The 21762-nt window shown below is 42.4% G+C and overlaps 4 protein-coding genes across 8 annotated transcripts; 3 read left to right on the forward strand and 1 right to left on the reverse strand.

The window, feature by feature from the left end:
* LOC108650696 (cathepsin L-like peptidase) lies at positions 1 to 1093 on the forward strand. Its single transcript, XM_018099924.3, has one exon. It carries the CDS (start codon positions 44 to 46, stop codon positions 1016 to 1018), a length of 975 nt encoding a protein of 324 aa, XP_017955413.1. The 5' UTR covers positions 1 to 43; the 3' UTR covers positions 1019 to 1093.
* Positions 1094 to 1216: 123 nt separating this feature from the next.
* LOC108650683 (sodium-independent sulfate anion transporter) lies at positions 1217 to 5999 on the reverse strand. 2 transcript variants are annotated; one of them, XM_018099904.3, is made up of 6 exons: positions 5708 to 5999; positions 2920 to 3520; positions 2589 to 2864; positions 1856 to 2528; positions 1608 to 1787; positions 1217 to 1544 (listed from the first exon to the last, which is right to left on the reverse strand). In XM_018099904.3, exons 2-6 carry the CDS (start codon positions 3508 to 3510, stop codon positions 1444 to 1446), a joined length of 1821 nt encoding a protein of 606 aa, XP_017955393.1. In that variant the 5' UTR covers positions 3511 to 3520; positions 5708 to 5999; the 3' UTR covers positions 1217 to 1443. The 2 variants fall into 2 exon arrangements, with proteins under 2 accessions (XP_017955393.1, XP_089116457.1); XM_089260331.1 differs by having other exon boundaries at positions 2920 to 3516; positions 5588 to 5999.
* Positions 6000 to 6124: 125 nt separating this feature from the next.
* On the forward strand, positions 6125 to 11798 carry Pop2 (CCR4-NOT transcription complex subunit Pop2). Of its 4 annotated transcripts, none has more exons than XM_089260335.1 (5): positions 6125 to 6526; positions 7330 to 7404; positions 8437 to 8783; positions 8838 to 9255; positions 11152 to 11798. In XM_089260335.1, exons 1-5 carry the CDS (start codon positions 6518 to 6520, stop codon positions 11275 to 11277), a joined length of 975 nt encoding a protein of 324 aa, XP_089116461.1. In that variant the 5' UTR covers positions 6125 to 6517; the 3' UTR covers positions 11278 to 11798. The 4 variants fall into 4 exon arrangements, with proteins under 4 accessions (XP_089116461.1, XP_089116463.1, XP_089116462.1 ...); XM_089260337.1 differs by having other exon boundaries at positions 6126 to 6526; positions 7170 to 7404; XM_089260336.1 differs by having other exon boundaries at positions 6126 to 6526; positions 7231 to 7404.
* A 258-nt stretch (positions 11799 to 12056) lies between these two features.
* Ptip (PAX transcription activation domain interacting protein) lies at positions 12057 to 20984 on the forward strand. Its single transcript, XM_089260319.1, has 7 exons — positions 12057 to 12461; positions 13199 to 15592; positions 15669 to 16205; positions 16272 to 18012; positions 18075 to 19439; positions 19500 to 19728; positions 19797 to 20984. The coding sequence occupies exons 1-7, from the start codon at positions 12387 to 12389 to the stop codon at positions 20398 to 20400; spliced, it is 6945 nt and encodes a 2314-aa protein (XP_089116445.1). The 5' UTR covers positions 12057 to 12386; the 3' UTR covers positions 20401 to 20984.
* The last annotated feature ends 778 nt before the right edge of the window (positions 20985 to 21762 follow it).

Here is a 21762-nt window from a genome sequence, read left to right on the forward strand (position 1 = left end):
AACCCTTCAAAGGTGGCATATCGTTCCAGATTCAAAGCTAAAGATGAAGTCGGTTGTTATAGTATTAATCGCTCTCCTCGTGTCCTGTAGTCAGGCAATCATCTACGAGGATGTGCTTGCGGCCGAGTTTGAGGCCTTCAAGTTGGAGCATGAGAAGAGCTACGAGGACATCGACGAGGAGAACCTGCGCATGCAGATCTTCAAGCTCAACAAGGAAACCATCGACAAGCACAACGAACGCTATGCCAGGGGCTTGGAGACCTACGAGATGGGCATCAACCAATTCTCGGATATGCTGCCAGAGGAGTTCAAGCAAATAATGTTGTCCAACATAAACACCACCGATTTCGACTCCAGCATCGACTCGATCTATTTACCCCAAGATATTGAAATACCAAATGAGGTTGACTGGCGTGGCAAGGGCGCCGTTACAGCGGTGAAGAATCAAGGCAGCTGCGGCTCCTGTTGGGCATTTTCCGCTACGGGCGCTCTGGAAGGCCATCATTTCATAAAGAGCGGTCGGTTGATTCCGCTATCCGAACAGAATTTAATGGACTGCTCCGGTGGGTATAACAATCACGGCTGTCATGGCGGTTTTCCATCGGCTGCGCTTATGTATGTGAGGAACAACCGTGGTATTGACACTGAGTCGTCATATCCGTATGAGGGCCGCCTTGGATACTGTCGCTACCGTCGCTCATTTAGTGGCGCAACGGTCTCTGGAGTGAAAAGAGTGCCACGCACCGAGAGTGCATTGGCTTACGCTCTCGCAGAAAAGGGTCCAGTCTCGGTGTGCGTCGATGCTAGCAAGTTCCAGCACTATCGTGGCGGCATCTTCAGCGATCCTTCTTGTGGCCAACACGTGAACCATGCCGTGCTTGCCGTTGGCTACGGTCCAGACTTTTGGCTGATCAAGAACTCCTGGGGTAGCTGGGGAGAGCAGGGCTACATGCGCTTGGCTCGCAACCATGGCAATATGTGTAAGGTGGCCAGCTATGCCGTTTTTCCAACTGTCTAAAGCATAAACAACATTTGATCAAACCTACCATAACAATTTTAATACAATGTGTTCATTCATATATATATATGTATATTCAATGTATAATTTATCTAATTCTTTTCTCTCTCTTTTGAATTTGTAATAAAATATCCCGTATGCAGTGCAACTGAAGTTAACATAACTTAATCTAATTGGACATTGGAAAACATAATCATATTTACAATTTACAATAAGTTAGTTATTCGATTGGGGTATAAATAGAGGAATGACAGCGATCCCATAGCATGTTTGGCAGTTAAAAACTTAGCTAGAACTGTGATAAAGCTTAGAGATAGAAGTAAAGACCAGCTAGCTGCTTTGGAAGAGTATTGCATTGTGACGGCAGCTCTAACTGTGTGCGCATTGTCGTAAGCAATCTGTTTATAAGCGAAGATTCGATATGTTCACGTACTCTTTGCACTCAGTGTACTCAGTTCAGCTATGTCGTCGGCATTTGAGTCTACCAGCGGCGCAGTCACTTGCAAATGCAGCTCATAATTGGGAGCTGCAAGAGTAGAATATTTAGTATGATCTATGTGTAGTACATATATCTATATGCTTTGCTTACTGTGCTCCAGAATGAACTCCAGATCATTGGGAGAATCTATCGTGGGAAAATCAATATTTGTCGACTCTTTCAGTATGACGCCAATATCTTTGTCTGCGCCCATCAGAAACAGCGGCACATTGGCCTTGGCCAGCTCCTTGTGGAGATTACCCATGCCGCGAGCGGCTGTGAAATCGAAATCTGCGATCGAACAATTGAAGAAATACAGTGAAAAGTATATACAAATCCGATATCCTTAGCATACATACCATGCACCTGGGCGCAGTCCAGGACAACGGGCGCTGTGCCGTGCGTGGAGAGCGCCTTTGAGATGCCGTTGCGCACCCATTCGATGGCCGGAAAATACAGCGAACTATGCTTGGGGCGTATCAGAATGTAGCTAATGCCATTGATTGTCTGCAATTTGGAGACGGTCAGAACTGGTCTAGCGGCCCGATAAACGAGAAAAGCGACATCGGCGCCAACACCCAGCAGCAGGCCAATCTCCACACCTATTGCCAAGCTCATGACAAAGGTAATCGCGCCCGGCAGCAATTCCCGCCGGCTGCACCGCCACAGGGGTCGAATGACCTCAAACTCAATCATAAATATCACAGCCGAAATGATGACAGCACTCAACGCCGCCTTGGGTATGTACTGGAAGTAGGGAGCCAGCAGACCCAGAGCCAGCAGCACCAGCAAACTCGTATAGCAGCCCCCAATGGGTGTCCGCACTCCACTTGCATGATTGACAGCGCTGCGCGAGAAGGACCCAGTGACTGGCATCGAGCTGCAAAAGGAGCCACAAATGTTGCTCAGCGAGAGGGCGAGCAGCTCGCGCGTCGGACTCAATCCGGCGCCGCCAAAAGCTTTCGAAATGGCCACATTGCCAAGCACAGCGATAATGGGCAGGATCAGCATAGAGGGTCCCAGTTCCGAAAACTGCAAAGTAGACGAAATATATTCGAATCATTACGTAAACGCAGCAACTGCTGAACCTACCATATCCTCGAAATTCTGATGCTCCTCTGTGCCATTCTGGCCAATGATTGTTGTCTCGAACTTGGGCAGCGCCAAGTTTGGCAAGCCACTCTTCACCTTGCCCGTGAGTATGAATGGACAGTCCGCCTGCTGGTCGCACTGGCTGTAAGCCAGGACACTAGACATAAGCACTACGAGTGCATTTCGTCCGGTGCATATAACCCAAATGCTACCTCTGAGTAACTGCTGAGCCCGCATGTTGCCCACGCGATCTGCCAGCTTGACGTTCTTCAATCTCTGTAAGATGAATGTTTCAGACAGAGCTCACAAAAAGACTCCACAGGCAACTCACTCGCAGCAGCAGAAGCACAATTATGGAGATCAGTCCCAATGTCAGGTCTCCATAACGCACCTTGTGCAGATTGCCGACAACAGAACGCATGGTATTCAAGAAATCCGACCCAGAGCCGCCACGCAAGCCCAACAAACCCTTCAGCTGCGAGGTGCCTATGATGACGGCCGTTGCCGACGTGAAGCCCACTGTAACGGGCAACGATATAAGGTCCACCAGGGCGCCCAGCTTGAGCACAGCCATTGCCAGCTCCACAATGCCAGAGATCAGGCACAATAGTATTCCATAAGCTGGACCCGAGTCCAGGCCAAAGCCCGTGTGCCGGCTGGTCATGAGAGCCAACAATGCTGTCGGTCCAATCGTCACCTGTCGACAGCTGCCCAGCAATGCGTACACTATGCCGCCCACGAATGCGGAGTAGAGGCCATACTGCGGCTCCAGGCCGGCCAGCGTGGCATAGGCCAATCCCTGTGGCAGCACCGTCAGGCCCACCGTAATGCCCGCTATCAGATCAGCCACCGCATCCTGCGCCGTATATCCTTGGAGCCATTTTAGGCCCGGCAGCAACACACTCAAGCTCTTCACAGGCATCTTGAGCTATCTAAAAAAATTTTAGAAGGTCGTAATTGTTTACATGTTTATTAATGCACATTACTTCTGCACACTTTTAAATGTCATAAATCAATTATTATTCAATAGTTCGATATCTATTATTCTTGTATAGTTCTTTGCAATTCTATACAACGCTTTATAGATGAAATATAGTATAGTCTTTCCCGTCTGTGCATTATTGTTTAGATTACTGAATTCACTGAATGAATGTATCATGAAATGGTTCTAGGATTTATATGCTAAGGAACACAATTGTATATAAATAATCGGAATACAAAATAAACATCATATTTTATGAATAAAACAACCTGTAGAGCTCAAACTTTGTTTAATATGAGTACGAATTGGCTGTTTTATTTTTTCACTCTCTCTCTCTCTCTCTCTCTCATTCCCTCTTCATGCACTATACCTGTCTGTGCAACTAATTCTCTTCATTTTAACTAAACTATCTTTTAAATACAGAAACTAATGAATATTTTAATCTACAACAATATTTCAAGCAGCTTTCTTAAAACGACTGTCACACATTTTTTCACAAGAGCCCATTCACGTTTTTTTCCAAATATGAAAAAAAAGCATACAAAAATGTTTGCACAAATGTACCTATGGAAAGATAAACACGTTACACAACTTTAGGCCAAAATATCAATACTTGAATTTTGTTGATTTTTATACGAACAAAATTGATAACCAATTGAGAGAGCGAACAGAATGACTCGACAGCTGCTCGACGACTGACGACATTTCAATGCAGTCGTCGATCGCGTGCAGAAATTGTTTATGTCGCACGATTTGATCCAATTTACTTAATAAGAGTGCGACACAACAAAACGTGATTAAACTACACACATACACATATAGCATATGTAAATAAATAATATATGTAAACAAGTGGGCGTAATTTAATTGAACTTTAATTTCAGTCTTTCAGTTTCGTGTCAAAATAAATACTATACATTAATTTTAGAAACAAAATACTACATTTACTGCTGATTCGAATTTATTTCAAGAGCATTGGCATGCTTATTGAGTCGGCCGTGTTATATTATGAAACTATTTGCATTCATAATCAGATACGAAATAGGCGCGATAAGAACTTTATTTACACTAACATAAATATTGATCAAAAGCATTTGCTAAAGAAATCTTTATCAGAAGAACCATTACATAAAAAAAAATATTTTTTTAATAATATATTTAAATATCAATATTTTATTTTTTTATTATCATAAATAATGCATTGTATATCATTTTATAAATTACGCATAAAATTATTAAAATTATTAATTTTAATGAAAGGTGTAAGTGCACTTTTATATTTCCTTATTAGTTTACCTTTTTTTTATATATTATACTATTATATCTATATAATTAATTATTTTATTAATTACTGATTTATTTAAAACAAAAAAATTTTTGTATTTAAATTAAAAAAAAAAAACTCAACTTCTAGTTAGCTATGTTTTTTATACAAATTTGTAAAATTATTCATAGCAATTGAAAATAAGTAAAAGGCAGTGATAAATCTTTGTTCGTGAGCTTTTTAACATGTTTTTGAAAAAATAAAAACAAGTTCATAGGCAATTAAAATGATAAATGCATAAGAACTCTCAAAAGATGTCACATTTTTTAGATTCGAGCTTTAAGTAGATGCCACGTCAAGGCCCCTTTTTGGGACTCAAAATTGTTTAATTATCACCGGACTATTTACAAGAAAACAATTCAAAAAGCGTCGTCATGTAAATGTAAGTATGGATGTATGTATGTGTGCTTGTTGGCTGCTTAATGGAATGCCCGCCTTTTTTAACCGCTAAAGCTCTCACTCGCAAGTCAATGCCCAATTGATTGCCTGTAATTGGCAAGTTAAGAAAAACTAGTTTTGGCTGAGGCAGATAAACAAACACTCGAAACACATAGAGACATTAATTCGTCACAATTTCATTCTGCAAATGTGGAAAAACATATTTAACAACACTACCAACAGCTCTTTTGGCTAAGCACTTTATTGTAAACACACTAAAAAAAATGGGCCAAGTGAAAGATGGTTAGAAATTACTCTCTGATGACGCTGGCATGAGTACGCAGTCTTAAAAACATGTGTAAATAAAACACTCGGCAAACTATTTGTTCCAAATTAAACGCTCATTTCTTTAGGTTTCCTGCTTTTTAAACTTACTTCTTGTTTTCAAAACAATTGTGAATTTCTGGGCACTGGGGCCACCGGCAATAACGCGCTTCGATGTCTAAATCCCTACTGAATACATGGGCAAAGACTGGTACGCTGTTCACATATTACAAACAGAATTAAAGCATTTTGCCAAATTAATCTACTTGATATGTATGTCCGTAACGAAACTACTCAAATGGCACACCCTACTCACATACTATGTTTTCTATTTCACAATGCTTAATAAACACAGTAAACGAGCTGCATACTGTACATTAAAACTCAATCAGCTGATTGTTAGGAGCTGCCATCTTGGCCGCATATAGCAGCGCCATCTATTTGTCAAGAATGAAACTGTAATTCATTTAAATAAACAATGAAGTGTATAGTAAAATTAAACCTAGTAAGTCATTGAGAATGGAAATATTTTTGTTTGTTTATATTAAACACTTATTCACAGTAAGACATAGCTATACAAAATTCCAAAAAAAAAGAGCCACAAGTTATTGTGCAGCCCAGGTTTTGTCTCTTGGTTTCTCGTTGTGTAACACTAGAAACATTGCGCTGTTTTTAACACTATCACAGATTCATTTCTTTCATTATGGCACTTTAACATAAACAACATTCACGCCAATTAATTTATTTAACGCCACAGTCATCGCTCTAATACCGGACTTCATTTCGGTTACCATTCTCAAAGCCGCAAATCCGTCTTAACGCTAACTGCAGCCATACCAAAAATATATAGACCCCGAAAAGTGAAACTCATTCGGCAGCAGCAGCCAAAAAAGCATTTTTGTAAAAACAACCAAGCATACTATGAAATGGGTAAGTTTCCAGAGGCAAGGTAATGCCAAATCAAGTGATATTTTAGGCTATTGGCAGGCATAAGGGCTTCCTTTTTATAACGGTGGCGGCCTTCGATTTTCACGTTCAACTGCACACATTTTCCGCATAAGCGTGTGTTGATCACAAACAGACTTGCGTAGCTATGTGTACATGTGTACGCTTGGCTATCTTTCTCTTTCTCTCAAACACACACTCGCTCACACATGAATATATGTAAACAGTGTGTATGTAATATAAAAAGGCGGTTGCAGTTTAAAGCGCGGCAAAAAATTGTAGTTGCATTCAGCCGTGCCCCAGTTTAATTTATGCCGTTAAACGTCTTCTTTTTTGTTTGGATACCTATGTGTCGCAGTTATTTTGATTATGCACATCACATGACCTTTGACCGCACCCCATGCATGCAAGTGCTCAAAATGACTTATTCACTTCTCCGAGTGTCATCTCTAATAGTGTAATGACGCTCTAGCAGTGAGTTCTTCCTTCTCCTTTCGTCAAACTGAAACAAGAGAGCATTATGCAAAGAGATTGCACTTATTTTGCTCTCCGATATCTATATAGAGATAAATATTTGTTCCTTTTCTTTGATTTTTGATTACCATTTTATGTTGATTTCAACCAACAGTTGTTTAAATATTCCAATTTCGCTAGCCTTGAAGTCGACGTTGCTTAACGTTCTCTTACAGGCAATGCTCTGAGATCACACTAAAAAGCTCAGAGAACTGAATTCAAACTATATAATAAAAAACAAACACACTCGAAAGAAACAAATTACTTATACATAGCTTAAGGTTAACTTTGGTGAGAAGGTGGCTGAAGCGGCTCTGCAGCGGCAGCAACAGACGGCGACCGTCGACGATGTAAGTAGCGCCCAAGTAACTCCCAATCACAAAGTAAACCAATCCTTATAGTCAACCAATTAGATTTCTCCACTTGCCACTTTGTTATTTTTATGTGTATTTGTTTTTTCTAAAGCAGCGAGCAAAATTATGTAGCACCTCTCTAGCTAAATTGGCAAAAAAAAAAAAAAAAAAAAAAAAAAATTTTCAATAACTATTCGCACCAAAAAAGAGAAAAAATGTTCTTTAATTCCAACTGTGTTAACCAATTGGCCTGGCTACTTCGTATATCTTTATGTTGCTAACATTCCATTTAAGAAATTTGTATTTGGACACTTCTTTATATGCATATCAATAAATACACTTAAATGGAGCCCTGTTGAATTCTTATGATAATCATTATTTCTTAAGATGTTTAAGGACTGTCAACTAATCTTTGACCAAACGCTAAAGCATACTTACATATAACATAATTAACTATAGTATAAACCCTTTGTTTAAAGTAAAGTATTTTGAAACTCAATCCAAGCAGTTCAGCCAAAAACAATCGAAGCTTTCCGTCAAATCCAAAAAGATTCCTAGAAATAAATGAAAATTTAAGATCAGTCTAGATAAATGATAGATCTATTAGATATTGCAATGATCATCGTTCCTCTTTGCTTTAGATAGTGAAAAGTCGGAAGCCCTGCTAAGTTTCGATCTTGATAGATCGAGTCGTCTGTTGATGCTGTTTAAGAATAGTTTTATAATGTGTATTTTAGATATGTATATAGGACCAGAGACTTCTTTGTCTATAAATTTGAAAATATGATATTTATATGTATACATATATACATATCTTTATAAGTATATGTATATATGTATATATATATTGCAAAAGCAACAAAAAAAATAATAAATAAAAGAAGTCGAATGAAGACAAATGGCTGTGAGGAATTCTTAATCAAACGAATCATTCAAATGGGCTCCAACAACCGCAACACCAACATTCACATATTTTCACGAATATATATATTTTTCAAAAGGTGTTATACAAAGCTTAACCATTCACAGACAATGCCATCGGCCATCAGCGGCGGGGCGCATGGCCAGGTGCATATACCCAGCAATGAGGAGTGCGGCATCCGGGACGTGTGGAAACATAATCTGGAAGAGGAATTTCGCACCATACGAAAGGTAGTTCAGAAATATCATTTTGTTGCCATGGACACGGAATTTCCAGGCGTTGTGGCGCGACCCGTTGGTGAATTTCGATCGACCGCCGATTATCATTATCAATTACTGAGATGTAATGTCGATTTGCTGAGAATAATACAGCTAGGCCTCACGTTTATGGACGATGATGGTAAGACGCCGCCCGGCTACTCCACGTGGCAGTTCAACTTCAAATTCAATCTAAGGTAAGGTGGACGTGTTAGTAGAGGTAATCCCCTAACTATGTTACTCTATTGCAGCGAGGATATGTATGCGCAAGACTCGATAGATTTGCTTCAGAATTCGGGAATTCAGTTTAAGAAACATGAAGAGGACGGCATTGATCCAATCGATTTTGCCGAGCTGCTGATGAGCTCGGGCATTGTGCTGATGGATAATATCAAATGGCTTTGCTTTCACTCCGGCTACGATTTTGGATATCTCCTGAAGCTGTTAACCGATCAGAATCTACCCGCGGACGAGAGCGACTTCTTTGAGTTGCTGCATATATATTTTCCCAATATCTTCGATATTAAATATTTGATGAAGTCATGTAAAAATCTGAAGGGCGGCCTGCAGGAAGTTGCCGATCAGCTGGAGCTGCGACGCGTCGGTCCACAACACCAGGCCGGCTCGGATGCGTTATTAACGGGCATGGCTTTCTTCAAAATGCGTGAGGTACAACACACATATGGTTTTCACTTTGTCATTGAAGAGCCTTGCGAATTCTTTCCCCATGTGCTTGAGCATAACATGCAACTTAAGTCGGTTGTTCTGGTCAGTTTGCGAAGCAATAATTTAATTGCAGTCAACAAAAGCTGCTGCGACGACAATAGCGACAAAAGCAGCTTGAGCAGTCCCCGTAGTACAACAACGACGACGACGACGACGACGACAACAACAGCTAAGACGAACGGCGACAGCCTAAGCATGTCACAAATAATTTCACGCTCTCAAGCCGTAGGCTTTACCATCACAGTGTATACACGCACCGTCACACCACCGCTATCGTCTGGTGAACAGAGCCTCTTGGGCAGCTCAAGCAATAGCAGTAGCAGCAGCCTCAACAACACGGAATCTTAACGTTGCAAGTGTTGCTGTGACTGCTGCCACGGGCTATGTTGTTGAAGTTGTTGTTGTTGTTGTTATTGCGCGGATGCATTGCAAATAACTTGCTTCTTCATTAACCACTTACATTTATCATTTGTTAAGGTTTAATGTTTCAAAATCACATTATTTTTTACTTTCAACAATTGTTTCCTTATTTCTCTCCTTATGTACATAGTCCTTCTTTCTCTCCTTCTATTTTGTTTTTTTTTTTTTATCATTTCTTACGTACCTATAATACTCCTAATCAGATATTAGACGTCGCTGGATACATACGAAATACATTTTATTTGTTATGCTGCATGCAACGCACTTTCATCGGCTAAAACCTAACCCAACACAATTTTTGTAAAAATCCAAACTTTACTTCTTGATGAAGAAAACACAAACATAAAAACTCATTTTCTAACCATTTTTAGTTAGTTACAGTTGTAAAAAAAAAAAAAAAAAAAAAAGAAATCATGTGAAACATGTTGTTAATATTTGAAAAAAAAAAAATTTTAAAAAATTAAAAATATGAAGATATTAGTGCAACGAGCTAAGTTTTCTGAAATTTGAATAGAAAATTAAAACAATGAATTGAAATTTAATAATTTTCTTTTTCGTTATTGTTAATAATTTCTGGTTTCTGGGCTTTACGTACACATTGACACATATCATATCTATTTTTTATGTATTTTGTATATCAGAAATATTTTTTAATCACTATCATCTGCTTGCACACATTTGCTTAACAACAAAACATTTTGCTTTAGTACTTTATTTATTGCTTACAAATTTGCATCTGAACTCAACAAATTTATATATTATTTCGGTATTTGATAGTGATAACAAAAATATTAGTATACATAGTTAATTTTTTTATAGCTTTTTTAAAATTATCTAGTAAAAATTATTTTGTGATACAAGGATAAAATATTTATGAAACAGTAAATATAAATACTTCCTTTCTTATTTTAAGTAAAGCTGGTTTAAGCTGGTGCTTGAATTATTTTTAACAATTTTGTGTCTAATACCAAAGCGTATGTTCTCTTTTTCGTTATACTTTTGAGTGAATTGGTATAATGTTTTCATAAAGTTTTCATTGCACTGTGGAATGTTATTTATAGCAAGTGTTTAACCCGTTAAAAAATAGTTTTACAAAAAATCGTTTGATCAAAGCAAAATTAAACAAAAAATATATATAATTTCGACATCACAAATTGGTAAATGGTATGTAACTTGAAATTTATTTATCTATCTAAAAATATCTTCTTGTGTTCTTCAATTTCTTCTTGTAGCTGCACACTTTACACACACATACATATTTGCGTATATCATATCATCTGTGTTTGTTCATGTTGCTTATCATTCGTTCATGCCTTACTAACTCATTCTAAAATTTAAATTTCAAATAGTAAACTGTTCTACACCTATGTGCAACTGTTATATTTGTCGAAACTGTTATTAAATATTATATATTTGCAGATGTTCTTTGAGGACAACATCGATCATGCGAAATATTCGGGTCATCTGTATGGCCTGGGCACTTCGTTTATTGTGAATGGCACCAATTTCCATGAGAGCAACGGCGAATCAAACAGCGCCTCATGATTCATACTGATGAAGAACGCCGTCGTGCATGACTAGAAATTCGAAAAAGCTGCTGGAGCTACTGTCGCGTCTCTCCTCCCAGCCCAGTTATGAGCAGGAGGTGCTGATTATCCTCTATTTTCAACCACAAAAACAATATGAATAGTTAACCAATCTAAAACACATCCGTAATAATGCAATCGCAATATCAAATAATTTACTTACAAGAGATTTTCTACGCTTCTAAAGAGAATTTCCCACTCTGTAGATGTTTTACAACAAAAATTTAGAAATTATAAAAAAAATGAGAAAAGAACAAAGAATACATCAAACCGAAAATAGAAAAATACATAGTAAAAACTAAGCGATACAGAGTTAATGAAATAAAACTGGTAAGGAATCATTTTCAAGATCTATGTCTTAAATGTGTTAAGATAAAAAATTATAAAACATATGTAAGCTAATAATATGTATAGGCCAACATGTATTTGTATAAAAAAAAATCAATCAAATTAATATATTTAAAAGTTTATAAAGTAGAACCTAATTTGAGCACTTTATTACGCAGTTTAGCAGACTATTTAATACAGGCTTCCATTTGTGGAGTGTTTAAATTATTCAGCTTTAACTCACCGATCAAATCCTTCCTTTTCCCCAAAGCAAATGAACAGTTGAGCATATTGTGTCCGCTTTTTATACAGGAATCTGTATGCAGTTAGTTTACATAGCAAATTTATGTTAAGCAAATTATTATCGGGCACAGGTTAACATCTTTTTATCGATTTGTACTCGATACCTGGGATTAGTCAATCGATGTGGCGATAGCACATCACTAGCGTTGGTTTTTGTTGCATACAAGAGACGGATGGGCTTCCGTAAAATATAAAAGAATACAAGTTATTTAGACTTTAGTTCAATGTATTTAATCAATTCAAGCGCTTCTTTTCTTATACGTTGTGCTAGTTTTGATATCTTTACGGTCGTGTGTGATGGGTGCTCAGTGAAAGTGAAGCTGCAGGCCTTACCATATCCATGTCCGCGGCAGCCGCAGCAACAACAAAAGCCAAACGAAAGAAAAGTGAAATTTGAGCAAAAGGAATAGCGCATGCTAGTCTAGAAATAACAAAGCAATGGAAAATTTGAAAATTAGCGACAAGCTATTCGAGGATGTGATCTATTATGTGCTCGGCAGCCTTGATGATGAGGTAAACATTGAGACTTCTCAGACGAAGACTCCAGGGCTGTACGTGCGCGCCCGCTGTTGTATTATTTGTCATTGTGTGGTTGTGTGCGTGTGTGAGTGTTACATGTGTACGCGCGTGTGTTACTGATGCAGCTGTACAGGCCACAGGGCGACTTTAACTAATGCAATTAACAATTATACATTAAACGTGCTTTTTGGACATCAAAACAATACATTTATTGTTGATTGCATCTCGAAGACGAATTAATCAGTGCTGATAGCACAGGGAGTTTCATGTTTGTGCATGTCCAAATTCGCGCCATAAAATGTTGCCGGCAAATTTCTAGACATATGAGTGTGTGTGTGTGCCTAGATAGAGATGAGCGATATATTGCGAAATGTGATTAGCAAAATGTATATGAATATTTATTTATAATAGCTCTAAATTTTCATTAGATTTTTAAATTTTGTTGAATATTAATATAATTACTTGAATGTATTAATTAGAGATGTATATTATATTGGAGTGGAGCGATATTTTGGCGAACTAATGATAGCGAAATTGATATGAATATCAAAATATTTAAATGTTCAAATACTTTTTATACCCTGAACCCATTGAAAATGAGAAATCAGGGTATAATGGTTTTGTGTAATTTATTATTAATTTGAATAAGTATGGAAATTGTCCTGCGTACAATATTAAATTTTGCACGATTTGAAACTGAATAAATCTCTTATTTTTGTTACTTTTTGCAGAGTGAGCGCTTGCTTAAGAACGGCGGCGCACAATCGAAGCTTTTCCTCTCCGACCAAATCACGCATTTGATATGTGCCAGCAACTACTCCGAAGAGGAGCTGTCCATGAATCTGGACCTTTACAATGTGATACCTGTGATTGAGCAATGGATATTGCACAGCGTCAAACTAGGTCGCATGGCCTCGACGCGTGCTTTCGATCCCAGCCAGCCGCGTTTCTTGCGCGGTATACGGGCAGCCATTACGAACGTGGTGCCCAGCGATCGGAGGCGTCTCTATGCCATGCTGACCTTCCACGGAGCCGTTGTCACCAACACATATGGGGCGACCAATACGCATCTGGTATGCGGCGCCGCCACTGGGACCATTTATAATAAAGCGCTGGCGCTGCCCAAAAATGCGATGAATATCGTTACACCCGATTGGGTCACTGATTGCATCAAATGTAACAGCTGCCTGCCCTGCGAGCCCTACCATCCCAGATTGCTGAAACCAATCGAGAAGCAACGTGCGCAGAAGCAGCAGCAGCAGCAGCAGCAGCAAAATCTACAGCTACAGCAGCAACAACAACAGCAGCAGCAGCAATTACAACAGCAATTAGCACAGCAGCAGCAACAACAACAACAGCAACATTTGGCTCAGCAATTACCACAACAACAGCAGCAACAACAACCGCCCACAGCAGCTTCTCAGCTCTCTGATATACTGGGCTTCGGCGATGACAGCGCTGCCAAGAGCATAGCCAGCATTAAGTCCCAATTGCAGGCATCGGCAGAGCGCGCCGCAGCCGAGCAACAACAACTACAACAGCAGCAGCAACAACAACAACAACAACAATTGCCACAGCCAGCGCAGCAGCAGGTTGTTTTTGTGCGGCCACGCAATCTGCAGCAGCAGCAACAATTGCAACAGCAATTGCAGCAGCAGAGCGCACCACAAGCGCCACCGCCACCTCCGCCGCCCAATCAACAGCAGCAACAGCAAATCATAATACAACAACAAAAAATCATACCAGCCAACCTACAGCAACATCAGCAGCAACAACAGATCAAGCACATCTTGCAGCAGCAGAGGCAAATGAAGAGTACACAGCAGCAGCAGCAACAACAGCAGCAGCAGCAGCAACAACAGCAAATGCAGCTGATGCAGCAACAGGACCAGCAGCAGCAAATTATGCTTCAGCAACAGCAACAACAACAACAGGCACAACAACAACAACAGCCACGTCTGCCTACCACGCCAACCATGACCCAACCATCCATGCCCAGTGGACGCCAAACTCCGCGCACGCCGCAGCCTGCAACAACACCGCAGCCCGTGCAGTCGCCGCAGCAACAGGTGTCACAACAGCAACAGGTACCTCAACAGCAGCAACAGCAACAATCGGTGCCCGTCTCGCCGCAAGCTCTGCATCAGCACATCATGAAACAGCAGCAGATGCTACAGCAGCAACAAATGCAACTGCATCAACAGGTTCAAAATGGCCAAAGCCTGACATCACAGCAACAGGCGCTGCAACGGCAAATACAGCAGCAGCAACAGCAACTGTTGCAGCAGCAGCAACAGCTGCAAATACAAATGCAGCAAATGCAACAGCAACAACAACAACAGCAGCAGCCACAGCAGCAGCAATCACCACGCTTGGTCCAAAATCGTTCGCCGGTCATGCCACCCGGCACACCGTCACCTTCGCTCCAGCAGCAACAGCACTTGAGCAACATGTTGCCGCCTCAGTCGCCGCGACAACTACAGTCGCCCGCGCCACAAATGACTCCGCCACCGCCACCCTCGCCACAAAGTGCGCAGCAGCATTTGCGTCAGCAACAGCAACAATTGCAACAGAGTCGCCAGCAGCAGCAACCACACATGATGGGAAGTCCGCAGCAACAGCCGACGCCAACATCCATAATGTCGCCACAGCAGCAGCCCTTCCAACAACCTGTGCATCAGCAACAACGCATGCAACTGCAGCAGCAACAGCAACAACAGCAGCTTGCACAACAGCAACAACAGAGTCCGCAGCACATCTCAGCGCCGCAATCACCGCAGATATCACAAACACCGCCCATGCCCAACAAGCAACAGCAGCAGGCAGCACAGCATCAGCAGCAGCAACAACAACAGCAATCATTTGTCCAACCCATCGATCCAACAGATCCGGTGCAAGTGGCTCAAGTGCTCAGTCGTTCGACGCTATCAAGCAATCAGGATTCGCTGATAATGCGGCAGCAGCAGCTGAAGCAACAGCAGTTACAGCAGCAGCAGCAGCAGCAACAACAGCAGCAGCAGCAACAAATGCCGACACAACAACACACTCCTTCGCCACGACAATCACCACTGCATCAGCAACAAGCAACGCAACAGCAGCAACAACAACAGCAACAACCAGAGAGGGTATGTCTAGCAAAAGGATTTCCAAAGTGAACCTGAAATATGAATAATATATACTCATCTGTATTTTTCTTTCTAGCCTTTACAGCAAATGCAAGCACAACAGCAACAGGCGCAACAAATATCACAACAATTCGCCTCTGGACAACAGCAGCAGCAACAACAACAGCAACAAGTCATCACTCAACGACACGTGATAAACACTTCAACTGCACAGGGACAACAGATAATTCAGAGTCACATGATGAGCATACAGCAACAACAGCAGAAGCAACAGCAAATGTTGCAGTTGCAGCAGCAACAACAACAACAGCAGCAGCAACAACAACAGCAGCAGCAGCAACATCAAATGATACCTCAGCAGCAGCAGCAACAGCAGGCACAACAGCAGCAATTGCCACAACAACTGCAACCACAGCCGCAGCAGCAGCAACAACAACAAGTGCAGTTCACGCAACAGCAAAATATTGCGCTTGGCAGTGGTGGTCAAGTGCGTATTATACAACAAACGATACAGCCACCGCAACAGCAGCAACAGTTGTCGGGGCAACAGTTTACGCAGCAGCCACAGCAGCAACAACAGCAGCAAGTGTTGACACAGCAGCCGCAGCAACATGTAAGCTTACATATTACTCAGTTGTTGAAATGTCTCTAATACACTTTCTATTCAATCTGTTTTTAGCCACTGCAACAACAACAACAGCAACAACAACAACAACAACCACAGCAACCCATGCAAACCAAAAAGTTTATCATAAGTCAGCAGCAGTTCAGCCAGCTCAGCGCACAGCAGCAACAGCAGATTTTGGCACAGAATCAGCAAAACCAAAATGTGTTCATAGTAAATTCCACGAATCTGTCGCAACAACAACAGCAGCAGCAGCAACAGCTTGTGCAGCAACGACAACTATTGCAGCAACAACAGCAGCAGCAGCAACAACAACAACAAATGGCACCAAATCAAATGATGTTGGCACAGCAGCAACAATCGCCGCAGCAACAACAGGCGCCTCCACAAATGCAACAGCAACTGCTCACACAGCAGCAACAACAGCAGCGGCTGCAAATGCAACAACAGCAGCAACAGCAGGCGCCACAACAGCAACAGCAAATTGTGATTAATCAGCAAGTCATCAGCGATCCACAGCGCTTGCAATATTTACAGCAACAGCAATTGCTACAGCAGAAACAGCAGCAGGCGCAGCAACAACAGCAACAACTTGTCGGACCACCACAGCAACAGCAGCAAATACTTATACAACAGCAACAGCCAGTGTCACAACAGCAACAGCAGCAACAGCCTCCTCAGCAGATCATGCAGCAAGTGCTTATTAAGCAGCAGCATCTACCACAGCGAACGCCACCGCCTCAATCGCCACAGCAACAACAGCAACAGCAGTTGATGTTGCAGCAGCAATCGCCTCAGCATCACACGCAACTGCAACAGCAGCAGCCGCATTGGTCGCCGCAAAGTCCTGTGACAAATCAGTTGGCGCCCACCACACCAGGCACGCCCACCACAAGCATGGGAATGCAATCGCCCTTACCGGGCACACCCACTACGCCCCAGCAACAAGCGCCACAATTTGCGCCACGTGGTCTGCGCCCACAGACACCATGGTCCGCACAGCAGCAGCAGCAACAACAACAACAGCAATCGCAACAGCCGCAGCAGCAGCAGCAACAACTAGTGCTACCACCGCCGCAGCAACAGCAGCAGCAGCGCCAACTGATCCAATTGGACGAGAAGATGCATGCGCACTTCATGTCGCTGGATGCGCACAAACGTGCCGAATACATAACGAAACTACATCAGAGCAAGCCACGTGTCATGCTGCGCCAGCAGGTGGCCTATCAGCCGCGTCCCGGCGCACCGGGCAGCGTGGTGGCGACACGTGCACAGGGCCCAGTGCCGGTGCCGGGGCCAGGCACTTCGCACATCATTGTGCAGAGTCAAATGCCAGGCGGACTCACGCAGCAGGAACAAATGCTGTGGCTGCAGCAGCAGGGCACGCGTCAGGTGGTGGTGCGTGCTAGCGGAGCGCCCGGTCTAAGTCCGATTACGCAGCAACAACAACAGCAGCAACCGCCGGGTAGTGCCCAGCAACAACAGCAACAACTACCTCAGCAACAGCAACAGTTCAATCCCAATGATCCCAATCAGCAAATGTTGTTGCAGCGCCAACAGCTGCGCGTTCAGCAAATACCCATGCAAGCGGCGCCGGCGCCGCAGCTGGGCAAGCAGACGGTGCAGCTGATACCCGGACCCAATGGCCAGCTCATCGAGCAGCAAACCATTGTGCAGCAGCAGAGCCAACAGCAACAGCAGCAGCAGCCGCCTCCTACACTGGGTACGCCCAACACTCCTGGCGGTGCGCCAGGAGGCAATATAATGACCCAGACATTGGTCATGTCAGCAACAGGTGAGTTCGTAATTAGATTGAATTGGATTTAGTGGCTAATGCAGTGTCTTCTTTTGTTGCAGCTCCTGATGGTCAGCAACAACAGCAACAGACACCACAGCAAATGAACCTAAAGACGAAAACGGCGTTGGCCAATATGCTGAGCAATCGCCTGGGCAACAATGGACAACAGGCGCCGGCACAACAACAGCAACTTATTTCCATGAGCGATGTACAGCAGCAACAGCAGCAACCACATCAACAGCAGCAGCAGATTGTGCAACAGGTTGTTGTCGGCGGCGGCACAACACAGCAGCAGCAACAATTACTACTGCAACAGCAGCAGCAACAACAGCTAGTTGTGGCACAGCAGCAACAGTTGCCGTCTGGACCGCAGCAACATGTGGAGACACCATCTGCAGCTGGCACATTGCGCATGATGGGACAACAGCATAATGCTGCTGTGGGCGTGCCCGGCCAGCCTCGCACACCGCAGGAGCTGCTGATGCTGCAGCAACAACAGCAGCAACAACAACAGCAGCAGCAACAACAACAACAGCAATTGCTGCAACAGCATCCACAGCAAATGCGACGCGTTGTTGGCGTGTCACAGCAACAGTTGCCGCAACAACATCTCGTGCAACAACAAATCGTGGTTGCACCGCCCAACATGCAGCAACAACAGTTGCCAGTGGGCGTGCCCGTACAGGTAGCCGGAGGACCACCGCACGTCTACATGCAGGTACGTCCCGGCCAACCGCCCATTCCGATGCCACCGCGGCCCCAGTTCTATGGCCACAATCCGAACCTGAAGCTGCCCCCCGATCTGTTCCTGGTCGGCTGCACCTTCTACATCGTGGAATATGACGAGACGGACAGCGATGAGCTGCCCATCTGGCTGGACACCATTCGACAGTTTGGCGGGGACATCGAACGCGTTTATTGCGCCCGCGTCACCCACGTCATCTGCCGCACCCAGCGCCATGGCATGGTAATGCAGGCACTGCGCGATGCCAAGCGCTGTGTGACCGCCTACTGGCTGAGCGATATCTGCCTGAAGCGACAGCTGACGCCACCCTGGCAGCCCCTGCATCTGCCCTTCCCCAGTCAGTTTGGCTATCGCAAGCCGCTGGAGCGCTACATCATCACATCGGAGGGTTTCGAAGGCGAGGAGGTGGTGCGATTGCAACAGATGGCCGAGGAATGTGGTGCCATTTACACTTCCTATCTATCCAAGGTGAACACGCTCGTCGTCTGCAAGCAGCTAGAGGGCAACAAATTCAATGCGGCCAAAGAGTGGAATATTCCGATGGTGAATGCCCTCTGGCTGAGCGATGTCTGTATCGGCAATCTGAGTGGTTTGACCCAGTACGAGAACCCCAAGTACCAGCAGTACAATCTGGCCGCACCATTCCGTATTGAATGCAATTTGGTGCAGCATTTGCTAGGTGAGAATTAAAATGATATTATTCATATAAAATGATGGATTAAATGTCGTCTCATTGCAGCCGCTTGGAAAGCGCCCATTAATTTGACCCAGGAAGCACATGAACGCGTCAAGCGCCATCTTTCCGATCCGTATGCTAACGAGCAGAAACTGAAACGCCAGAAATTGTGCGTCTACCAGGAGCATCTGCCCGAGCAAATTGTTTGCATTGAATATCCGCAGACAACCAAGCCGCCCAAGGTCATCTTCTCACAGGTCGCCGATGCGGAGGCGCTCAAGAAAGCTGTCGAGTAAGTTGATGAATGCTAAACTAACAAATTAATGTATTAATACGTATACAACTTTCTATTTTCTGCAGACTTCTGGGCGGAATTGTGGTGGACAGTCCGACGGATGCAACACACTTGGTCATGACACGCGAGAGCCGAACCTGCAAGTTGATTCAGGCCTGTTGCCACGTTGACTACGTGCTCAAGTCCACCTGGCTGATAGATAGCGCAAAGGCCGGCAAATTTGTGCCGCCTGACGAGTATCGCATTCGCCACATACCCGTCGATGAGAACTTGCAGTTCGATTTGGATGCCGTTCTGTGTGCGCCGACACGTTCCACACTGTTTGCGGGCAAATACTTCTATGTGACGCCGGATGTATTTCCGGCACGTGATGAAATCATACGAATGATCGAATCGTCTGGCGGCAAAGTGGAGCTCAAACGGCGCAGCGGTGCGGCTGTGGCTGAGGCGCATGTGCAAGCGCCCGACTCATATATAATTGTTACCTGCCCAACGGATATGCACTTGTGCGCGGATCTGACGCGTCATGGCAATCCCAAGTGTCATATTGTCTCCACGGAGTTTGTGATGAGCTCCATACTGCGACAGCAGCTGGAAATCGAACCCAACTTGATACCTTATCTGTACAACAACAACATTTCCAACAGCAGCAACAACAACAAATCCTAGCGACAAGCTGTCTTCGTTTATTTTCTGCTAACAGCTTGATCCACATCTGTACCCAAACATCATCAATGAACCAACTTTTTCATCGAGCCTGTGAGCTGTGAATGCGAGTCTAGTCCGCTGATTGCATCAATACTGATGAAAATTGGGCACGCATCGTTTAGATTTATATATATTTCGTGGATCGTTATCAAGACAAATTGATAAAAACTCTGCTTTGTTTTGTAAGCACCTCAAACTCAACCGTTGATGGCAGTTCAGCTGCGAATCGAGTCATTTAAAACAATCTATCACATCTATATATTAGCTAGTTACAATCTAACTGTAAGAAAAAAGTACATTTATATATATGTATTGAGTATATATACATATATCTATATATTTTTGTAAACTAGATTTAAGAATATATATCTGTATATCTATATATATATAGGCGTATACGAAACGTTTCACAGAAATTTCAATCGGCTGGCTATTAGAATTTTAAGCACTTTTTCGACTTGGATAAAGTCCATGTTGTTCAAGTCAACTCAATGTTAGTTAGGTATACTCAACAAATAAAGCTTATGTTATGTATGTAAAATAAACGAGTTTTCTTTTCAATCCGATGCGCTTTGCTCATAAATTTGGCGACAATTTAGTGCAGCTTTTTTGTAAATTTAAAAAACGTTGCATTAAATAGGCCAACTAAAGTTAATAAAAATAATCCATATTGTTAATCTTTAACATCCCATCAAGGTCATAGATGTTTTCAAATTCCTGATGCGATATTATTTTAATTTATTTTTCTAAACAAAATTTTAAGGAGATAGTACTCTTTAAATGTATTTTTTACCAGATATTAAATGAAAAATATATATATATATATATTTATAATATAAATAAATAATTTAGTCTTGCTCAAGGACTTGGCACTTTCGAAGAACCTAAGAAAACTTTGTCAACTAAGTAGTCGTGTCTAAACTGACTTACCAAGCTCATTTAAAAAATTCAAAAACATATTTTCATTTTTCAGCCAGATAGTATATTCTGATTGATAATAAATTGAAAGTATTTAATCCAGTGCATTAGTAAAATTAATAGACAATACCTCGTATATAAATTTCGCGAAGTTAAACAATATATTTATGCAGGGGACTATTAGTATTTTCAGATGTCACAATATTACATTTAGAAAAAAATCACTTTTATGTTGACATTCGAGAAGTTAACTTCTAACATATTAAAGTTGTCATTTTGACATGTCAATATCCACCGCATTTGTTGATAGATAACAGAATTCGGAAGTTCTGTTATCTGTTATCCAGATAACAGAATTCGGAAGTTCTGTTATCTATCAAAAAATTTTGACACAATTTTCCTGAC

The sequence above is a fragment of the Drosophila navojoa genome, chromosome 4, assembly GCF_054131105.1.
Source record: "Drosophila navojoa isolate 15081-1374.11 chromosome 4, UAZ_NAV_1.0, whole genome shotgun sequence".
Lineage (NCBI taxonomy): Eukaryota > Metazoa > Arthropoda > Insecta > Diptera > Drosophilidae > Drosophila > Drosophila navojoa.